Here is an 18,466-nt window from a genome sequence, read left to right as displayed (position 1 = left end):
TTCAGTGTAAGAAATCCTCTATGTCTTCTAGTCTCAGTGTGAATGGCCATTGCAATGGACTGCCCAGAGAGAGGAGGAGGCTCAGGGCAGACCTCATTGCTGTCTACAACTACCTGAAGGGAGGCTGGAACCAGGTGGGGTTGGTCTCTTCTGCCAGGAAAGCAGCAACAGAACAAGGGGACACAGTCTCACGTTGTGCTGGGGGAGGTCTAGGCTGGATGTTAGGAGGAAGTTGTTGGCAGAGAGAGTGATTGGCATTGGAATGGGCTGCCCAGAGAGGTGGTGGAGTCACCGTCCCTGGAGGTGCTGAAGCAAAGCCTGGCTGAGGCAATTAGTGCCATGGTCTGGTTGACTGGACAGGGCTGGGTGCTAGGTTGGACTGGATGATGTTGGAGGTCTCTTCCAACCTGGTTGATTCTATGATCTGCTGCCACACTTTGCATCATGCTGTGAGTAACTGGGTAACACTGCTCTTACACTGGATTCACTCTAAGGTAATGCTTAGCCTAGAGCAACCATCCCAGGAACTTCCTCTGCCACCTGCATCATTTTGTCTGGTCCAGGTTCCCAAGATACAGGTGTTAGAGTTTCCACACAGTCACTGCCAGATTGTTCCATGCGAGAAAATGTATGAAAGTGATGCAAGCTTTTCAGAAGCAGCTTGAGCTGGCCTTTGTTTCAGCTCATCTGGTTGCTCAGGATTTGGGGATGTCAGGCCAGTGTAAACAGTTCTTTGAGTTCTGAATGTTTGTTGAATCATTCTTGCTTTGCATCTCCACCTCATATATTTATGGCTTTGTATATTTTTCTTAAATCCACATAACATTGTTCACTAGGGAAGAGAAAAGCTAACAGACATCTCAAAGCAAATAAGCATCAAAAAACCCTGGGAGTACAGAGCAACTGAAGTATCCTGCTCACTGCAGGGGGTTAGACTAGATGGCCTTCAGAGGTCCCTTCCCAAAGCATTCTGTGACTGTTATTCTATACTCTGTGCTAGGCCCACATATCCAAAATTGCCCATTTTGAGTTGAGTGGTAGCTGCTGGCTTGTGAACAGTGAGTGTATACCCCTAGCTGAGCAAGCCTGATGGAAGTGATCTGGTCCTTCTTCATACTAATAAATCTTGCTAAGCAAGTAAGAGGTGAGAGCTCAGCTGCTGAGAATTCTTTGGGGTTGGTACTGTGCACATAGGACGAAGGACACAGTGTCACAGAAGAGATAAACCACGAAACCAGAGTCAGCTCTAAACAGATTGTTACCAATAAGGGCTTCCCAAACCAATTCTAGGCAGGTTGGAGGAAGACATTGAGCTATTATTAGTTCCCTTCCATCCTTCCAGGCTGAATCAAACTTTTGCTGGTATGGACAGTGCTAGACCTCTGCTGCTGCTGCTGTGAATTTACCTTGCTCTTAGAGCCTGTTTTTGTTTGTTTGTTTTCTGGAGAGCTTATGTCAGCCCTCTTTCAGTTGTGGTAGAATAAAAAAGTATTATCTTGGAATGTCAGAAAGAGGAATTTGCTGAGAGTAAATAATTTTGCACACAAATATGAGGTGTGCATGAATTCTCCCAAGTGGAATTTGATCATCCAGATATTCGAGTTCATAGGGTGTTTTGGACCCAAATTGTCTACTGTACCAAGTCACAGAATCATAGAATCAGCCAGGTTGGAAGAGAGCTCCAAGATCATCCAGTCCAGCCTAGCACCCAGCCCTAGCCAATCAACCAGACCATGGCACTAAGTGCCTCAGCCAGGCTTTGCTTCAACACCTCCAGGGATGGCACAGCCCATTCCAATGCCAATCACTCTCTCTGCCAACAACTACCTAACAACATCCAGCCTAGACCTCCCCTGCCACAACTCGAGGCTGTGTCCCCTTGTTCTGTTGCTGCTTGCCTGGCAGAAGAGACCAACCCCACCTGGCTACAGCCTCCCTTCAGGTAGCTGTAGACAGCAATGAGCTCTGCCCTGAGCCTCCTCTTCTGCAGGCTGCACACCCCCAGCTCCCTCAGCCTCTCCTCACAGGGCTGTGCTCCAGGCCCCTCACCAGCTTTGTTGCCCTTCTCTGGACATGTTCCAGTATCTCAACATCTCTCTTGAATTGAGGAGCCCAGAACTGGACACAGCACTCAAGGTGTGGCCTGCAGTAGATTAAAAGTAGATTAAGAACAACTGATGTTAGAGACTGTGTAAGAGTTGTGTGTGTGTGTTTGGTGTTCTGTTAATGAAAGCCCCTCCTCAGAAGCAGCTAAGGAGGCAGCTAACTAGTGAGTGGAACCCTCAGAAGTCTTCACTGTGCTGACATCCTCCTTGATATGGTCCAGAATTTTCATCTCTGTTCTCACAAAACAGGGCCAGGAACTTTTGCACAAATCCCTTTTTGTAGTATGTAGAAATGTTTGCTTCCAAACATGGTGAACACTGAGTCAGGAGGGAAGGAATGTGCAACCAGGAGTAAGTACAAACCAAACTGATGTGATTTCCCTCATCTTTCCAGGAAGGATTTGAGGCAGGTGTGGCTAAGAGAGAAAGCAAGCTTGCAACTTGCAGCTGTCAGATAACATGGAGAGGACATTCTCATTTTACCAGGAACTTACACCCATCCCTGGAAAAAATCCTTTGTTTGTTCCTTCGTGTGAAATAGCCTTTGGTGAACTCAGCTTGTCTTATCTCACGGCCAAAATGCTTGATTATGCACAGCCCTTAGCAAGAGTCCGGACAAATGTGCTGTGGGATGATGACATATTTATCTGAACAGGACGGCAGAGCCTTTTGCAGCCCCTCCACTGGTCACCACAGTGGCTGTGTGAAGAGGAAAAGGATGAGGGAAGCCACATATGGGCTACAAAAGTGTGTGTGTAGGATTCCCTTTTCTCTGGCTGCCCTTTCTTCATCTGGCCTTGCAGAAGCTGATGAGCCCTTTTGGTTGCTTGGCCTGCCTCTGATATTGAGCTGAATCTTGCCAAGCAGGTGTTGCCAGAAGTGCTGGGAGAGCTGCAGTTTTCCCCTGCCTTCACTGAGTAGGATTGAAGTCAAGGGGGAACATACACAGGCTATCTGCAGGCACCCAAATATAGAGTCATGGTATCATAGAATCAACCAGGTTGGAAGAGATCTCCAAGATCAGCCAGTCCAATCTAGCCACCAGCCCTATCCAGTCAACCAGACCATGGCACTAAGTGCCTCAGCCAGGCTTTGCTTCAACACCTCCAGGCACAGCGACTCCACCACCTCCCTGGGCAGCCCATTCCAATGCCAATCACTCTCTCTGCCAACAACTTCCTCCTAACATTCAGCCTAGACCTCCCCTGGCACAGCTTGAGGCTGAGTCCCCTTGTTCTGTTGCTGCTTGCCTGGCAGAAGAGAGCAACCCCACCTGGCTCCAGCCTCCCTTCAGGTAGTTGCAGTTGATGCCATCATAGTGATGATTACAGATCCCCTGCTTGCTACAGTGCACAGTTCCCAGAACTACATTTATTTGTATTTGCTCTTGGAACCAATATTGTACAAACATCCTAAAGGTTGTGGAAGTAGAGAAGGAGTGGAGTATCATGCATTGCCCACTGCTTTTATGGGTTGCCAAAAGGTGGGACTTCACTTTTCCCATGCCTCAAAGTTTGCCTGCATCTCACTAAGCTGATCTGAAGGCTTGGGAAAGGGCATACTCCGTTTACAAAGGATGCTGTCTTTTGGAAAGAAAAAGAGGACATCTGAAAGACAGAGAAGGAGGAGATAAAAGAAGATGAAAGTGGATGGTGGGAGGAAGAATAAAGATAAATGAAGCGAGGGATAAAAAACAACAGCAACAAAACCCAAGTCATGAGAACTGTCAGCGAACAAACTGCATGTAATTTAGTGTCCTTGCTTGGAATGTGATGTGTGGGAGAGGGGAGCGTAAACATCTCAAACTGTCCCATGAAGAGGTTTTGATCTGATCTCAAAAGTGCACCATTTATTTATTCTCCAAAACTGAGCTCTTATACCTTTTCCAGCCTGGCTTCTTAGTGAGGAGTGTTGTAACAGCAGCCTGATGAGCATGTAGTGTTTCTGGGGCTGTCATCAGGCCTCTGCGCTCCAGCATGGAAGATTCTGCACTGGAAAGCCAAACCTGCTGAATACAGCTGGAAAGTGCATGACCAATGAAGTGAGTGGTGAAGAGTGATGAAGGGCCCTGCCACCTTCTTTGGTGGACCAAGTTTTGCCAGTAACTTCTCTGCAAGCTGCTACTGCCCTTTTTCTTGTGGCAGCCTCTTCTGTGGCATCATCAGTTAGCAGAGGTAAAGATAATCCCCAAGCAGAGAGCTGCAGAGCTCCATCCCTTCTCCTGGCATGAAGGGCTGGAGAAAAGACTGATGTGGACAATCTTCTGGTGCTAGGATGATGTGGTGCTGAGTGCTTGATACTCACAGTATCACAGTGTCACCAAGGTTGGAAGAGACCTCACAGATCATCAAGTCCAACCCTTTACCACAGAGCTCAAGGCCAGACCATGGCACCAAGTGCCACGTCCAGTCCTGCCTTGAACAGCTCCAGGGACGGCGACTCCACCACCTCCCCGGGCAGCCCATTCCAGTGTCCAATGACTCTCTCAGGGAAGAACTTTCTCCTCACCTCCAGCCTAAATCTCCCCTGGCACAGCCTGAGGCTGTGTCCTCTCGTTCTGGTGCTGGCCACCTGAGAGAAGAGAGCAACCTCCTCCTGGCCACAACCACCCTCCAGGTAGTTGTAGACTATCTAGTCTGTAGCAGTTGTGTCTGGGGGAGGATTATTTGGTGCAACACAAAGCTGCATCAAGCAGTGAGATAACAGGGCAGGGTGAACAATGTCTGCCCAAGCTTCTTCCCAGGCCTCCTTTTAGTTAGCAAGTGGCATGTGTCTGTAGGTCATGCTTTTCTGCCTAACTTTATCATGATGGTGTGGTTGTGTAAGATGGTGCCTTGAGGTGTCTGCAAACTGGCAGATACCACTGTTCTGTTGCATATAAAGTCTGTGTCTGAGGAGATGCAGAATCCAAAGGTGTATTCATGGCCTCTAAGCCTGATTAATGCAAAACAGTGTAGTTGAATCCTTCAAAAGCATCTTCTGATGCAAGCACAGCAGTGCATCTACCTAGAAATCCATGCCTTTGACACTGTCCCCCACAGCAAACTGCTGGCTAAGCTGTCAGCCCATGGCTTGGATGGCAACACTCTGTGCTGGGTTAGGAACTGGCTGGAGAGCCGGACCCAGAGAGTGGTGGTGAATGGTGCCACATCCAGCTGGCAGCTGGCACTAGCAGTGTCCCTCAGGGATCAGTGCTGGGCCCCATCCTCTTTAACATCTTCATAGATGACCTGGATGAGGGCATGGAGTCAGTCATCAGCAAGTTTGCAGATGACACCAAGCTGGGGGCAGATGTGGCTGGGTTGGAGGGCAGAAGGGCTCTGCAGCAGGACCTTGACCGCCTGGACAGATGGGCAGAGTCCAAGGGGATGGCTTCAATAGCTCCAAGTGCAGGGTGCTGCACTTTGGCCACAACAACCCCATGCAGAGATACAGGCTGGGGTCAGAGTGGCTGGAGAGCAGCCAGACAGAGAAGGATCTGGGGGTGCTGATTGATGCCCGCCTGAACATGAGCCAGCAGTGTGCCCAGGTGGCCAAGAGAGCCAGTGGCATCCTGGCCTGCATCAGGAATGGTGTGGCCAGCAGGAGCAGGGAGGTCATTCTGCCCCTGTACTCTGCACTGGTTAGACCACACCTTGAGTGCTGTGTTCAGTTCTGGGCCCTCCAGTTTAGGAGGGACATTGAGATGCTTGAGTGTGTCCAGAGAAGGGCAACGAGGCTGGGGAGAGGCCTTGAGCACAGCCCTACGAGGAGAGGCTGAGGGAGCTGGGATTGGTTAGCCTGGAGAAGAGGAGGCTCAGGGGAGACCTTATTGCTGTCTACAACTACCTGAGGGGAGGTTGTGGCCAGGAGGAGGTTGCTCTCTTCTCTCAGGTGGCCAGCACCAGAACAAGAGGACACAGCCTCAAGCTGCACCAGAGGAAAATTTAGGCTGGAGGTGAGGAGAAAGTTCTTCCCTGAGAGAGTCATTGGACACTGGAATGGGCTGCCCGGGGAGGTGGTGGAGTCGCCGTCCCTGGAGCTGTTCAAGGCAGGACTGGACGTGGCACTTGGTGCCATGGTCTGGCCTTGAGCTCTGTGGTAAAGGGTTGGACTTGATGATCTGTGAGGTCTCTTCCAACCCTGATAATACTGTGATGCTGTGACGTCTTTCAAGCTCACACCACAGCACCTGTCTTCATGTCTGTTGCAAAGTCCATATCAGACAGTTCAGACTTACTTGATCTGGGTCTTTATTGTGCTTCAAAATCACAGACACCCATGGTCAAGTCTGTAGGTAATGAGAGAAAAGGGTCTGCAGGAGGCTTCTTTGATAAGTGCTATTCCTGTGCTGCTCCTTCATGCGTGAAAAGAGAGTTGCCATGAACCTCATGACACTGGAGGCCTGGACCCAGAGAGTGGTGGTGAATGATGCCACATCCAGCTGGCAGCTATCACTAGTGGTGTGCCCCAGGGATCAGTGCTGGGACCAGTCCTGTTCAATATCTTTATTGATGACCTGGACCAGGCATTGAGTCCAGCATCAGTAAGTTTGCAGATGACATCAAGCTAGGAGCAGCTGTGGAGCTGTTGGTAGGAGAGCCCTGCAGAGGGACCTGGCCAGGCTGGATGGGTGGGCAGAGGCCAATGGGATGAGATTTAACAAGGCCAAGGGCAGGGTTCTGCACTTTGGACACAACAACCCCAAGCAGCACTACAGGCTGGGGACAGAGTGGCTGAGAGCAGCCAGGAAGAAAAGGACCTGGGGGTACTGGTAGATAGTAGCTGAAGATGAGCCAGCAGTGTGCCCAGGTGGCCAAGAGAGCCAATGGCATCCTGGCCTGGATCAGGAGCAGTGTGGCCAGCAGGATGAGGGAGATTCTTCTCCCAATATTCTCAGCCCTGGTCAGGCCACCCCTTGAGTGCTGTGTCCAGTTCTGGGCTCCTCAATTCAAGAGAGATTTTGAGAATGTGGAACATGTCCAGAGAAGGGCAATGAAGCTGGTGAGGGGCCTGGAGCACAGCCCTGTGAGGAGAGGCTGAGGGAGCTGGGGGTGTGCAGCCTGCAGAAGAGGAGGCTCAGGGCAGACCTCATTGCTGTCTACAACTACCTGAAGGGAGGCTGTAGCCAGGTGGAGTTGGTCTCTTCTGCCAGGCAACCAACAACAGAAGAAGGGGACAGAGTCTCAAGTTGTGCAGGGGAGGTCTAGGCTGGATGTTAGGAGGAAGTTGTTGGCAGAGAGAGTGATTGGCATTGGAATGGGCTGCCCAGGGAGGTGGAGAAGGCACAGTGCCTGGAGGTGTTGAAGCCAAGCCTGGCTGAGGCACTTAGTGCCATGGTCTGGTTGATTGGACAGGGCTGGGTGCTAGGTTGGACTGGATGAGCTTGGAGGTCTCTTCCAACCTGGTTGATTCTATGATTCACAAAGTGTTCCAAACATGCTGTTGCAGTTCTGATTTGATTCAGGAAATTCTGGACAAGATGTGGCCATATGCACACAAAAAGCACCCCAGTCTTGAGCCCCCCTTCCCTTCTGCCCCACTCAAGCACACAGCTGAGCAGAAGTGTGAAAGAACTCATTTTCCATGCAGTGTTGGGGGAGAAAGCCTGGACAATTATCTGTTACCTGGTTGGAAGACTTTGTGAAAACAGAATTAACAAAGTGATATAGAAGCCTTGAACACTGGAGGTCTGACCTAGGTGTGGCATAAGGTTTGACCTAAAAAAGAGATCTTAGATTTTGAACTGGCACTGTCTGTGAGCCTTGATTTATTTGCACAGCAGAGAGGAAAGTCTCTTTCCAACGAAATCTGCACAAACTATAGTGAACCAGAACTTTGTGGAGGTCATTAAACATTGACATGGCATTAGTTCCTATTTGCTGGGGGAAAACAAAACTTTATAGCTGTCTCTGATACAACTTTTTTTCTTGCCTACAGAGAGGCTGCAGCACTTTCTGCTGCTTTTTGCAGTGGCTTCTGTGCTCTGCAGCTGGCACTGCACAGGAATGGCACTGTTCTATTCTCGCACCTTGCTTTGTTCTTGCACCTTGCTTTGTTCCCGCACCTACTAACCAGCCTGGGCTGCGGTGGGAACTGGCCCTCGCAGCTTAGCTGCCCTGCAGGAGTTAACTGGGTTTGTTACATAATCTGTGCAACGCTGGGGACGAGGAGGAAATGCATGCCCCTCCTCTCCTGCAGCATGTTGGGGCACTTTAAATCACACTCCTCCGCGGCTCTGTGCAAGCCCCACAGCAGTTGGCACAGCCTGAATCCGTGTGCCTGGAGGTGTGCCTGCCTGCCTGCCTGCCTGCCTGCCGCTTCGCCCTGCTCCAGCTTCACTCATGCTGCCGGAGCACGGCATGCCCACATGTCTGTCCGTCTGTGCCCATGCCCGTGAGAAGAGAGGAGAGGAGGGTGGCGAGATGCTCACGTCTCTAGGAGGTGCCGGCGGTCAATGCCAAGTGTGAAAGCCAACTCTGCCGTCTCTGAGCTGCCGCAAGCGGACAGGCTGCCTCACAGAATGCCATCCTTCGATGAGGTTCTGAAGGAAGCCGGGGAATTCGGGAGATTTCAAAAGAGGGTCTTTTTCCTCCTGTGCCAGACAGGAATCACTTTTTCGTCCCTGTTCGCCAGTGTGGTTTTCCTTGGGCAGGCACCTGGTAACTACTGGTGCAGGATCCCAGCGGCAGCTGAATTAAGTGAACGATGCGGGTGGACGCTGGAAGAGGAGCGAAACTTCACGGTACTACCCCTGAGCCTTGGGAACAGGTCCTCCAGTGGGGAGTGCGAGAGGCTGGACATCTCCTGGGACACCTCTGCCAGCTGCAGGAGTCCTCCCACCTGCTACGGCAACTGCAGCACAGGCAACCTGCAGCTCACCGCATGTCATGAGAACTGGGTGTATGAAAAGCCCCACTCATCCATCGTCAGTGAGGTGAGGAAAACCCCACCCTGTCACCAGTGCAGTTGTCCTGGTGCAGGACTGCAGCACCCAAATGGGATTGCTGCTGCAAGGGTCAGCACCCAAATGGGATTGCTGCTGCAAGGGTCAGCACCCAAATGGGATTGCTGCTGCAAGGGTCAGCACCCAAATGGGATTGCTGCTGCAAGGGTCAGCACCCAAATGGGATTGCTGCTGCAAGGGTCAGCACCCAAGTGGGATTGCTGCTGCAAGGGTCAGCAATCAAATGGGATTGCTGCTGCAAGGGTCAGCACCCAAATGGGATTGCTGCTGCAAGGGTCAGCAATCAAATGGGATTGCTGCTGCAAGGGTCAGCAATCAAATGGGATTGCTGCTGCGAGGGTCAGCACCCAAATGGGATTGCTGCTGCAAGGGTCAGCACCCAAATGGGATTGCTGCTGCAAGGGTCAGCAATCAAATGGGATTGCTGCTGCAAGGGTCAGCAATCAAATGGGATTGCTGCTGCGAGGGTCAGCACCCAAATGGGATTGCTGCTGCAAGGGTCAGCACCCAAATGGGATTGCTGCTGCAGGGGTCAGCACCCAAATGGGATTGCTGCTGCGAGGGTCAGCAATCAAATGGGATTGCTGCTGCAAGGGTCAGCACCCAAATGGGATTGCTGCTGCGAGGGTCAGCACCCAAATGGGATTGCTGCTGTGAGGGTCAGCACCCAAATGGGATTGCTGCTGCAAGGGTCAGCACTCAAATGGGATTGCTGCTGCAAGGGTCAGCACCCAAATGGGATTGCTGCTGCAAGGGTCATTGCTTTGGTGGCTGGTTTTTGGGGTTTTTGGATTTGTTTTATCTCGAGTCACAAGTAAATCAGAATGATGAGTATCACTAAGTGCCAGCACTAGGCTTCTAGGAAAAAGAGAATTCAGTGGAAGAGTAGTTGTCCAAAGCCATATACTCAATGCAAAGCCAAGCACCCCACACAGACAGTGCCCTGTCACTAGAGGAAAAACACTGCCTCACAATGGGGAAAAATATTGAATGTTAAGCATTTGTACTTCCCCAAATGGGTAAGCTCTGTAGTAACACAAAACAAACAGCAACAACAAGAAAGGGCTTGAATGTGCTGAGGGAAGCCAGGCTATGAACACAAAATAATAACTCTGACTTGAGTGGTTAAAACCCAAACCTAGTTACAGAATGTATCAATTCCCCATGTGCTATGGGATATACAGGCACTGTGAGTGCCTTTTTCCATTAGGAACTTCACACTAGCTAAGATGTCCACAGTCACTTCATCCCATTTGAACCCTCTAGCAATGCACAGTATCAAATAAGCAATTTAGCATGCACAATTTTACAGCTACAGCCCAGCTCTTTGTTCACATGATTAGCTATAAGCACACAAATAGAATCATAGAATCATGGGATCAACCAGGTTGGAAGAGACCTCCAACATCATCCAGGCCAACCTAGCACCCAGCCCTAGCCAGTCAACCAGACCATGGCACTAAGTGCCTCAGCCAGGCTTGGCTTCAACACCTCCAGGGACAGTGACTCCACCACCTCCCTGGGCAGCCCATTCCAATGCCAATCACTCTCTCTGCCAACAACTTCCTACTAACATCCAGCCTAGATCTCCCCTGCCACAACTTGAGACTGTGTCCCCTTGTTCTGTTGCTGCTTGCCTGGCAGAAGAGCCCAACCCCACCTGGCTACAACCTCCCTTCAGGTAGTTGTAGACAGCAATGAGCTCTGCCCTGAGCCTCCTCTTCTGCAGGCTGCACACCCCCAGCTCCCTCAGCCTCTCCTCACAAGGCTGTGCTCCAGGCCCCTCACCAGCTTTGTTGCCCTTCTCTGGACACCTTCCAGCACCTCAACATCTCTCTTGAATTGAGGGGCCCAGAACTGGACACAGCACTCAAGGTGTGGCCTGAGCAGTGCTGAGCACAGGGGCAGAATAACCTCCCTTGTCCTGCTGGCCACATTGTTCCTGATCCAGGCCAGGATGCCATTGGCTCTCTTGGCCACCTGGGCACACTGCAGCCTACTGTCTGCCAGTACCCTCAGGTCCCTTTCTTCCTGGCTGTTTTCCAGCCACTCTGTCCCTAGCTTGTAGTGCTGCTTGGGGTTGTTGTGGCCAAAGTGCAGAACCCAATACCCAAGGCATATTATTTTGTGTATTTCCATTGCAAGTGTGGGAGACTGGGAAAGTATCCCGAGTTCCAGGGCATGGAGAGCCAGGAAAAGTAGTCAGTCTTCCCAGTTCTCTCTGATTTACTTAATATATCTATTTCTGACAGCACTGAATTCTTGTAACTGAATCCACAATCCCCATAAACACTGCTGGACTCTTACTGCAGTTCAGATGCTCTAAAGCAAGTATCAGATCTAAATAAAAGAGTTAGATTGTTGTAGCTGAAACTTATGGTGCTCAATTTTGATCCAGTTAGTTTGATGGTGTAGCTGATACCACTTGATGACCTGGGCTGCTCTGTATTATCTCTTCTCTGTATTTCCAGTACTAAACTTTTAAGTCTACAAAAAAACTGTTGGCAGAGATCTGAGATCTGACAGTAATCAGCAGAAATCATTGTGCTTACTAAAGAAAAAAAGACCAAACCACCAAACACACAGCCCAAAGCTGTCATAGAATCACAGAATCAGGCAGGTTGGAAGAGACCTCCAAGCTCATCCAGCCCAACCTAGCACCCAGCCCTGTCCAATCAACCAGACCATGGCACTAAGTGCCTCAGCCAGGCTTGGCTTCAACACTTTTTGCTGAGAGGCCAGCATCAGAGAATCACAGACTCTAACTGCCAGTGGTAAGTGCTGGCAAACTTAGTGGCTTTTTAATGAGTCTGTGAAAGGTACTTAAGATGCTTTCCTAGGAGATGCTCTGTGTAATCTGCAATCGTGCCATGAACGTGCTGTGGTCCCGCTCCAGCACACAGTCTGCACAGTACGAGTGTGTTTAAGGTCACCTGAGAGTAGCTGCTGCCAATGCAGTGATGAAAAACACGAAGTGTGCTTAGATGGATTGGCTGGAAAATCATCAAGGTGCACCACACAGCACAGTGTCACAGGCATGGGCTCTGCCTCCTGCCTGTCTCATGAGCCTCCTGCTGTGCTTTTTAACTGGGTGCTCACACTGCAACTGTCCTGCAAAGCCATGGGCTCTGCCTCCTGCCTGTCTCATGAGCCTTCTGCTGTGCTTTTTGACTGGGTGCTCACACTGCAACTGTCCTGCAAAGCACAGAGCAAGCAAAGCCATGGGCTCTGCCTCCTGCCTGTCTCATGAGCCTTCTGCTGTGCTTTTTGACTGGGTGCTCACACTGCAACTGTCCTGCAAAGCACAGAGCAAGCAGAGCCATGGGCTCTGCCTCCTGCCTGTCTCATGAGCCTTCTGCTGTGCTTTTTGACTGGGTGCTCACACTGCAACTGTCCTGCAAAGCACAGAGCAAGCAAAGCCATGGGCTCTGCCTCCTGCCTGTCTCATGAGCCTTCTGCTGTGCTTTTTGACTGGGTGCTCACACTGCAACTGTCCTGCAAAGCACAGAGCAAGCAGAGCCATGGGCTCTGCCTCCTGCCTGTCTCATGAGCCTTCTGCTGTGCTTTTTGACTGGGTGCTCACACTGCAACTGTCCTGCAAAGCACAGAGCAAGCAAAGCCATGGGCTCTGCCTCCTGCCTGTCTCATGAGCCTTCTGCTGTGCTTTTTGACTGGGTGCTCACACTGCAACTGTCCTGCAAAGCACAGAGCAAGCAGAGCCATGGGCTCTGCCTCCTGCCTGTCTCATGAGCCTCCTGCTGTGCTTTTTAACTGGGTGCTCACACTGCAACTGTCCTGCAAAGCCATGGGCTCTGCCTCCTGCCTGTCTCATGAGCCTTCTGCTGTGCTTTTTGACTGGGTGCTCACACTGCAACTGTCCTGCAAAGCACAGAGCAAGCAAAGCCATGGGCTCTGCCTCCTGCCTGTCTCATGAGCCTTCTGCTGTGCTTTTTGACTGGGTGCTCACACTGCAACTGTCCTGCAAAGCACAGAGCAAGCAGAGCCATGGGCTCTGCCTCCTGCCTGTCTCATGAGCCTTCTGCTGTGCTTTTTGACTGGGTGCTCACACTGCAACTGTCCTGCAAAGCACAGAGCAAGCAAAGCCATGGGCTCTGCCTCCTGCCTGTCTCATGAGCCTTCTGCTGTGCTTTTTGACTGGGTGCTCACACTGCAACTGTCCTGCAAAGCACAGAGCAAGCAAAGCCATGGGCTCTGCCTCCTGCCTGTCTCATGAGCCTTCTGCTGTGCTTTTTGACTGGGTGCTCACACTGCAACTGTCCTGCAAAGCACAGAGCAAGCAAAGCCATGGGCTCTGCCTCCTGCCTGTCTCATGAGCCTTCTGCTGTGCTTTTTGACTGGGTGCTCACACTGCAACTGTCCTGCAAAGCACAGAGCAAGCAGAGCCATGGGCTCTGCCTCCTGCCTGTCTCATGAGCCTTCTGCTGTGCTTTTTGACTGGGTGCTCACACTGCAACTGTCCTGCAAAGCACAGAGCAAGCAAAGCCTTGTGTGAACACTGAACTGAAAAGCCTTCTTCCAACTTTTCAGTTCACCATCCCTTCTGGATCTCTCTGGAGCTGCTAGATCTACTTGCAGGCTTCAGGCTCTTCAGAGTGGCAGCTCTGTGCCCTAAGCACTGCAACCAACCTGAGCAGCTTTAGCCAGAATTTATGCTTAGAATCAAAATTAGAGCACCTGACTGGCCTTAGACCAAAGTTTCAATACAGGTTTTGTGTGTGTGATTGTTAAAATTAAGCCTGCTCAGAGGGCTGCAAGTACCACACAGGGGACTGGGCCCTAAGAACAAAGTATCTGCCCATGCTGGCAGTGACAGCAGCAGCCAGGGGTGGATGGCTGGAAGGACAAATGCTGCCCAGGAGCTGCTATCTGCCTCCAGAGTGAACCACGGGAGGTGACTGTGTGATGGGAAGCTTATATTGCTGCCTCCATAGTACCTCTGCAGAGGGGCTGTGTGGGCTCAGGTCATGGTATCTTTATCTGGGTGGTCTATGCTAGCTTTTCCCCTCAAAGTTTAAAAATAAACACATAGCAAATGTTCCCCCCCTCCTTCAGGCTTACTGTAGGTGAAAGCATGTAAGTTGTGCCCATGAGATAGTGTCCAGAGTCTGTTTATGGCAGCAGTTTGTGTATCTAGCAACGCCACTGTGATTCTCCAGCAGTGCTGAGGCACTGGGTGCAGCTGATAGAAAATTAACCTGATGTTTTATTGCAGCAATAAATGGGAGGGAATGGTTCAATGTTCTCTGGCAAACGCCTCTTCAATCTGCACCTTCTTTCTCTCTTCTCCTGGGGAGACACTCCAGGGCCAGGGGAGGGAAGAGGGATGAGGGGGTGCTTGGGGAAGTGCTCCCTGCCTGTGCTCCCAAAGGCAAACATTGGGAAAAACAAGGAGTAACCACTTGGAAGGAGTGACAGACTGGGATTATCTGGCCCCTGTTCTAGGGTAGCAGGTCACATCATCAGTGTCACTGTGGCTCCTACAGGCACTGCTACTGACTAGGTGCAGCTCAGCCAAAGTGTGCTGAGCTGTGACTTGTGGCATGTGCATCCTGTTCTCGTTGTAGCAACATCTTCTGCATAAATCACACCCCACGGGGCTCAGTTTCTTCACCTAATAGGAAGCTGGTGTCCATTTGGAGACTGTGTCCAGTTCTGGGCTCCAAACTTCAAGAAAGATGTTGAGATGCTGGAATGTGTTCAAAGAAGGGCAACAAAGCTGGTGAGGGGCCTGGAGCACAGCCCTGTGAGGAGAGGCTGAGGGAGCTGGGGGTGTGCAGCCTGCAGAAGAGGAGGCTCAGGGCAGAGCTCATTGCTGCCTGCAACTCCCTGAAGGGAGGCTGTAGCCAGGTGGGGTTGGGCTCTTCTGCCAGGCAAGCAGCAACAGAAGAAGGGGACACAGTCTCAAGTTGTGGTGGGGGAGGTCTATGCTGGATGTTAGGAGGAAGTTGTTGCCAGAGAGAGTGATTGGCATTGGAATGGGCTGCCCAGGGAGGTGGTGGAGTCGCTGTGCCTGGAGGTGTTGAAGCAAAGCCTGGCTGAGGCACTTAGTGCCATGGTCTGGTTGATTGGCTAGGGCTAGGTGCTATATTGGACTGGATGATCTTGGAGGTGTCTTCCAACCTGGTTGATTCTGTGCTTCTATTTGTTGACAGAGGCAACGACAATTAAGCAAGGAAGATGTGGCAGTAAACTCTTCTCACTCCAGTGTCTTCCAAAAGTTTCTCCAGGATATGCCCTATGTTTGCAGCAGAAGGGGTGTGCTGTTGCAACCACAGAGGTGATGCTTCTGAGAGGAATCCTGAGCTAGGTGCCAGGCTTGTATGATGCTCAGCTATGAGCCCCCAGTCTCACACCTCTTCTGCAGATTGCTTTCAGTCTGTGTGAGCCATAGCTCATCTTCCCTGGAGATGCCAAACTGAAGTGCTCAGAAAGATAGCAGAGAAAATCAAAGTCAGACAGCTGTGTTCTAAAACAGGTAGAGAGCCCTACAGGTTTTGCTTCTCAGTGTTACCAATTCTGGGAAAAAGGTGGGGTGATGGGAGGGTAGCCTGTGAGATTTAAAGACCATATGTTGGGGATTTTTGTGTGTGCTGTGAGAAGAACATGTACCTCTGCTGTGAGCACAGACTGAAAGAGTTGGGGCTGTGCAGGCTGGAGAGGAGGAGGCTCCCAGGTGACCTTCTCGTGGCCTTCCAGGATCTGAAGGGGGCTACAAAAAAGCTGGGGAGGGACTTTTTAGGCTGTCAGGGAGTGCCAGGACTAGGGGGAATGGAGCAAAGCTGGAGGTGGGGAGATTCACAGTGGACATAAGAAGGAAGTTGTTGAGCATGAGAGTGGTGAGAGGCTGGACTGGGTTGCCCAGGGAGGTGGTTGAGGCCCCATGGCTGGAGGTGTTTAAGGCCAGGCTGGATGAGGCTGTGGGCAGCCTGCTCTAGGGTAGGGTGTCCCTGGGCATGGCAGGGGGGTTGGAACTAGATGATTCTTGTGGTCCCTTCCAACCCTGACTGATCCTGTGATTCTATTCCAATAGGAGAAGGTTACTGATGAGGATAGCTTTTCCTCTCCTTGATGCCACCAGACATTTGCATGGAAGATGCAACTCTGAAAGAGTGGTGGAGCATTGGAATAGGCTGCCTGGGGAGGGTGTAGGGTCACTGTTCATGGAGGTGTACAAAAGCTGTATGGGCATGGCTCTTCAGGACATGGTTTAATGGCTGTGGTGGTGTTAGGTCAACAGTTGATCTTGATCTCAGAGGTCTTTTCCAGCCAAAACAATTCCATGATTCTAGAATTCTGTGAAGTGCTCTTGGTTAGTGAGCTCCTCACAATATGGACCACATCTGCTTGCTCATAGGAGCAGCCTGTGTGGTAGGAGAGATTTGCCATTGGAATGGGCTGCCCAGGGAGGTGGTGGCATCACCGTCCCTGGAGGTGTTCAAAAAAGAACTGTATGGGGCACTTAATGCCATGGTCTGGTTGGCTGGCTAGGGCTGGGTGCTAGGTTGGGCTGGATGAGCTTGGAGGTCTCTTCCAAGCTGGCTGATTCTATGATTCCAATGGCAGCTCAGTATGCACATCAGCCCATGCATGGATGGCAATGTGCCTGTTTGGAAGCAGAGGGGAGGCACTACTCTGCTCCCTTTTGCTAGAGGCTGCTAGCAAGGGGCATGTGTGCTAATTTGAGCCTAGCTGGGACATTTCAGTGAGAGGAATTAGATTATAGGTTGTAGACGTCACCATTGCTTCCTTTTCACAGCCTATAATCGAATTCCTCTCACTAAAATATCCCAGCTAGGCTCAAGCTAGCACAACGTGGGAGATGTTGTGGAGTAGTGTCACGTAGGAGGATTAGTGACTAGCTGGAGCCAGACTGAAATCCTAAGTAAAGAGGCCAGTGGGATGAGATTGAACAAGGCCAAGTGCAGGGTTCTGCACTTTGGACACAACAACCCCAAGCAGCACTACAGGCTGGGGACAGAGTGGCTGAGAGCAGCCAGGAGGAAAGGGACCTGGGGGTACTGGTAGAGAGTAGCTGAAAATGAGCCAGCAGTGTGCCCAGGTGGCCAAGAGAGCCAATGGCATCCTGGCCTGGCTCAGGAACAGTGTGGCCAGCAGGACAAGGGAGGTTATTCTGCCCCTGTACTCAGCACTGGTCAGGCCACACCTTGAGTGCTGTGTCCAGTTCTGGGCCCCTCAATTCAAGAGAGATGTTGAGGTGCTGGAACATGTCCAGAGAAGGGCAACAAAGCTGGTGAGGGGCCTGGAGCACAGCCCTGTGAGGAGAGGCTGAGGGAGCTGGGGGTGTTTAGCCTGGGGAAGAGGAGGCTCAGGGGTGATCTTATTACTGTCTACAACTACCTGAAGGGACATTGTAGCCAGGTGGGGGGTGGCCTCTTCTCCCAGGCAACCAGCAATAGAACAAGGGGACACAGTCTCAAGTTGTGCCTGGGTAGGTCTAGGCTGGATGTTAGGAAGAAGTTCTTCACAGAGAGAGTGATTGGCATTGGAATGGGCTGCCCAGGGAGGTGGTGGAGGCACCGTCCCTGGGGGTCTTCAAGCAAAGCCTGGCTGAGGCACTTAGTGCCATGGTCTGGTTGATTGGCTAGGGCTGGGTGCTAGGTTGGACTGGATGATCTTGGAGGTCTCTTCCAACCTGGCTGATTCTATGATTCTATGATTCTTTCCTAGTCAACAGTTTCAGTTGTTATTCCTTTCAATGGTGCAGATGGGGATAAGCACAGGGCACAACCAAAGCAGGTCACTGCTGAAGTGGTGATGTGAGCCTGACAGGCAGCTTGGATCAAAACCAGATCTCTGCAGGGCATGTAATTCTCTTTTAAAGGCTACATTCCTTTCTAAAGGTTATGTTTGCAAATGAAGAGAAAGACATTAACAGGGCAATGACTTCAATGCTACATGCTCGGCAAGCAAAGAGAAAAGTGTTCCGAGAAAGATTATGGTATCAGAAATGAGTTAGGTACTGGCAAAATGGCAAAGTGCAGGGCCAACTTAAGAGAACACAGCCTAGCATCTTGACACCAACCTCTTCACAAACAGCTCATTGTTTCTTAGAAGTTTTCTGTTTTCACTAAAATATTTTGAATATTCAACTATATTATTAGCCAAACCCAAATTTCAGCTAAATACTCTGAAATTGCTGTTCAGATGAAAGGGTTCTCTGGTAAAGATATTTTTCCTCTCTCTTTCTGATGTGTTTGTTCTCTTGCCCTCTGTCATGACATGTCATATCCCTGGAGGTGTTGAAGCAAAGCCTGGCTGAGGCACTTAGTGCCATGGTCTGGTTGATTGGCTAGGGCTGGGTGCTAGGTTGGACTGGATGATCTTGGAGGTCTCTTCCAACCTGGATGATTCTATGATTCTATGATCAGAGTCT

The 18,466-nt window shown here is 50.8% G+C and overlaps 1 protein-coding gene across 2 annotated transcripts in view; it reads left to right on the top strand.

Moving 5' to 3' along the window:
• Positions 1-8,351: 8,351 nt before the first annotated feature.
• The window catches only part of SLC22A3 (solute carrier family 22 member 3), a 29,531-nt gene continuing 19,416 nt past the window's right edge, over positions 8,352-18,466 (top strand). For both annotated transcript variants that reach the window (XR_010305478.1, XM_064158195.1), the window contains exon 1: positions 8,352-9,021. Coding sequence is in view for 1 of the 2 variants with exons in the window: in XM_064158195.1 (XP_064014265.1) it covers positions 8,542-9,021 (480 nt within the window). In the remaining variant the exon portion in view is untranslated. The remainder of the gene's footprint in view (positions 9,022-18,466) is intronic.

This window comes from Pogoniulus pusillus, chromosome 18 (genome assembly GCF_015220805.1).
Source record: "Pogoniulus pusillus isolate bPogPus1 chromosome 18, bPogPus1.pri, whole genome shotgun sequence".
NCBI classification, from domain to species: Eukaryota; Metazoa; Chordata; class Aves; order Piciformes; family Lybiidae; genus Pogoniulus; species Pogoniulus pusillus.
The sequence above is the reverse complement of the archived record's forward strand: the minus strand, read 5'-3'. Positions and strand labels throughout refer to the sequence as shown.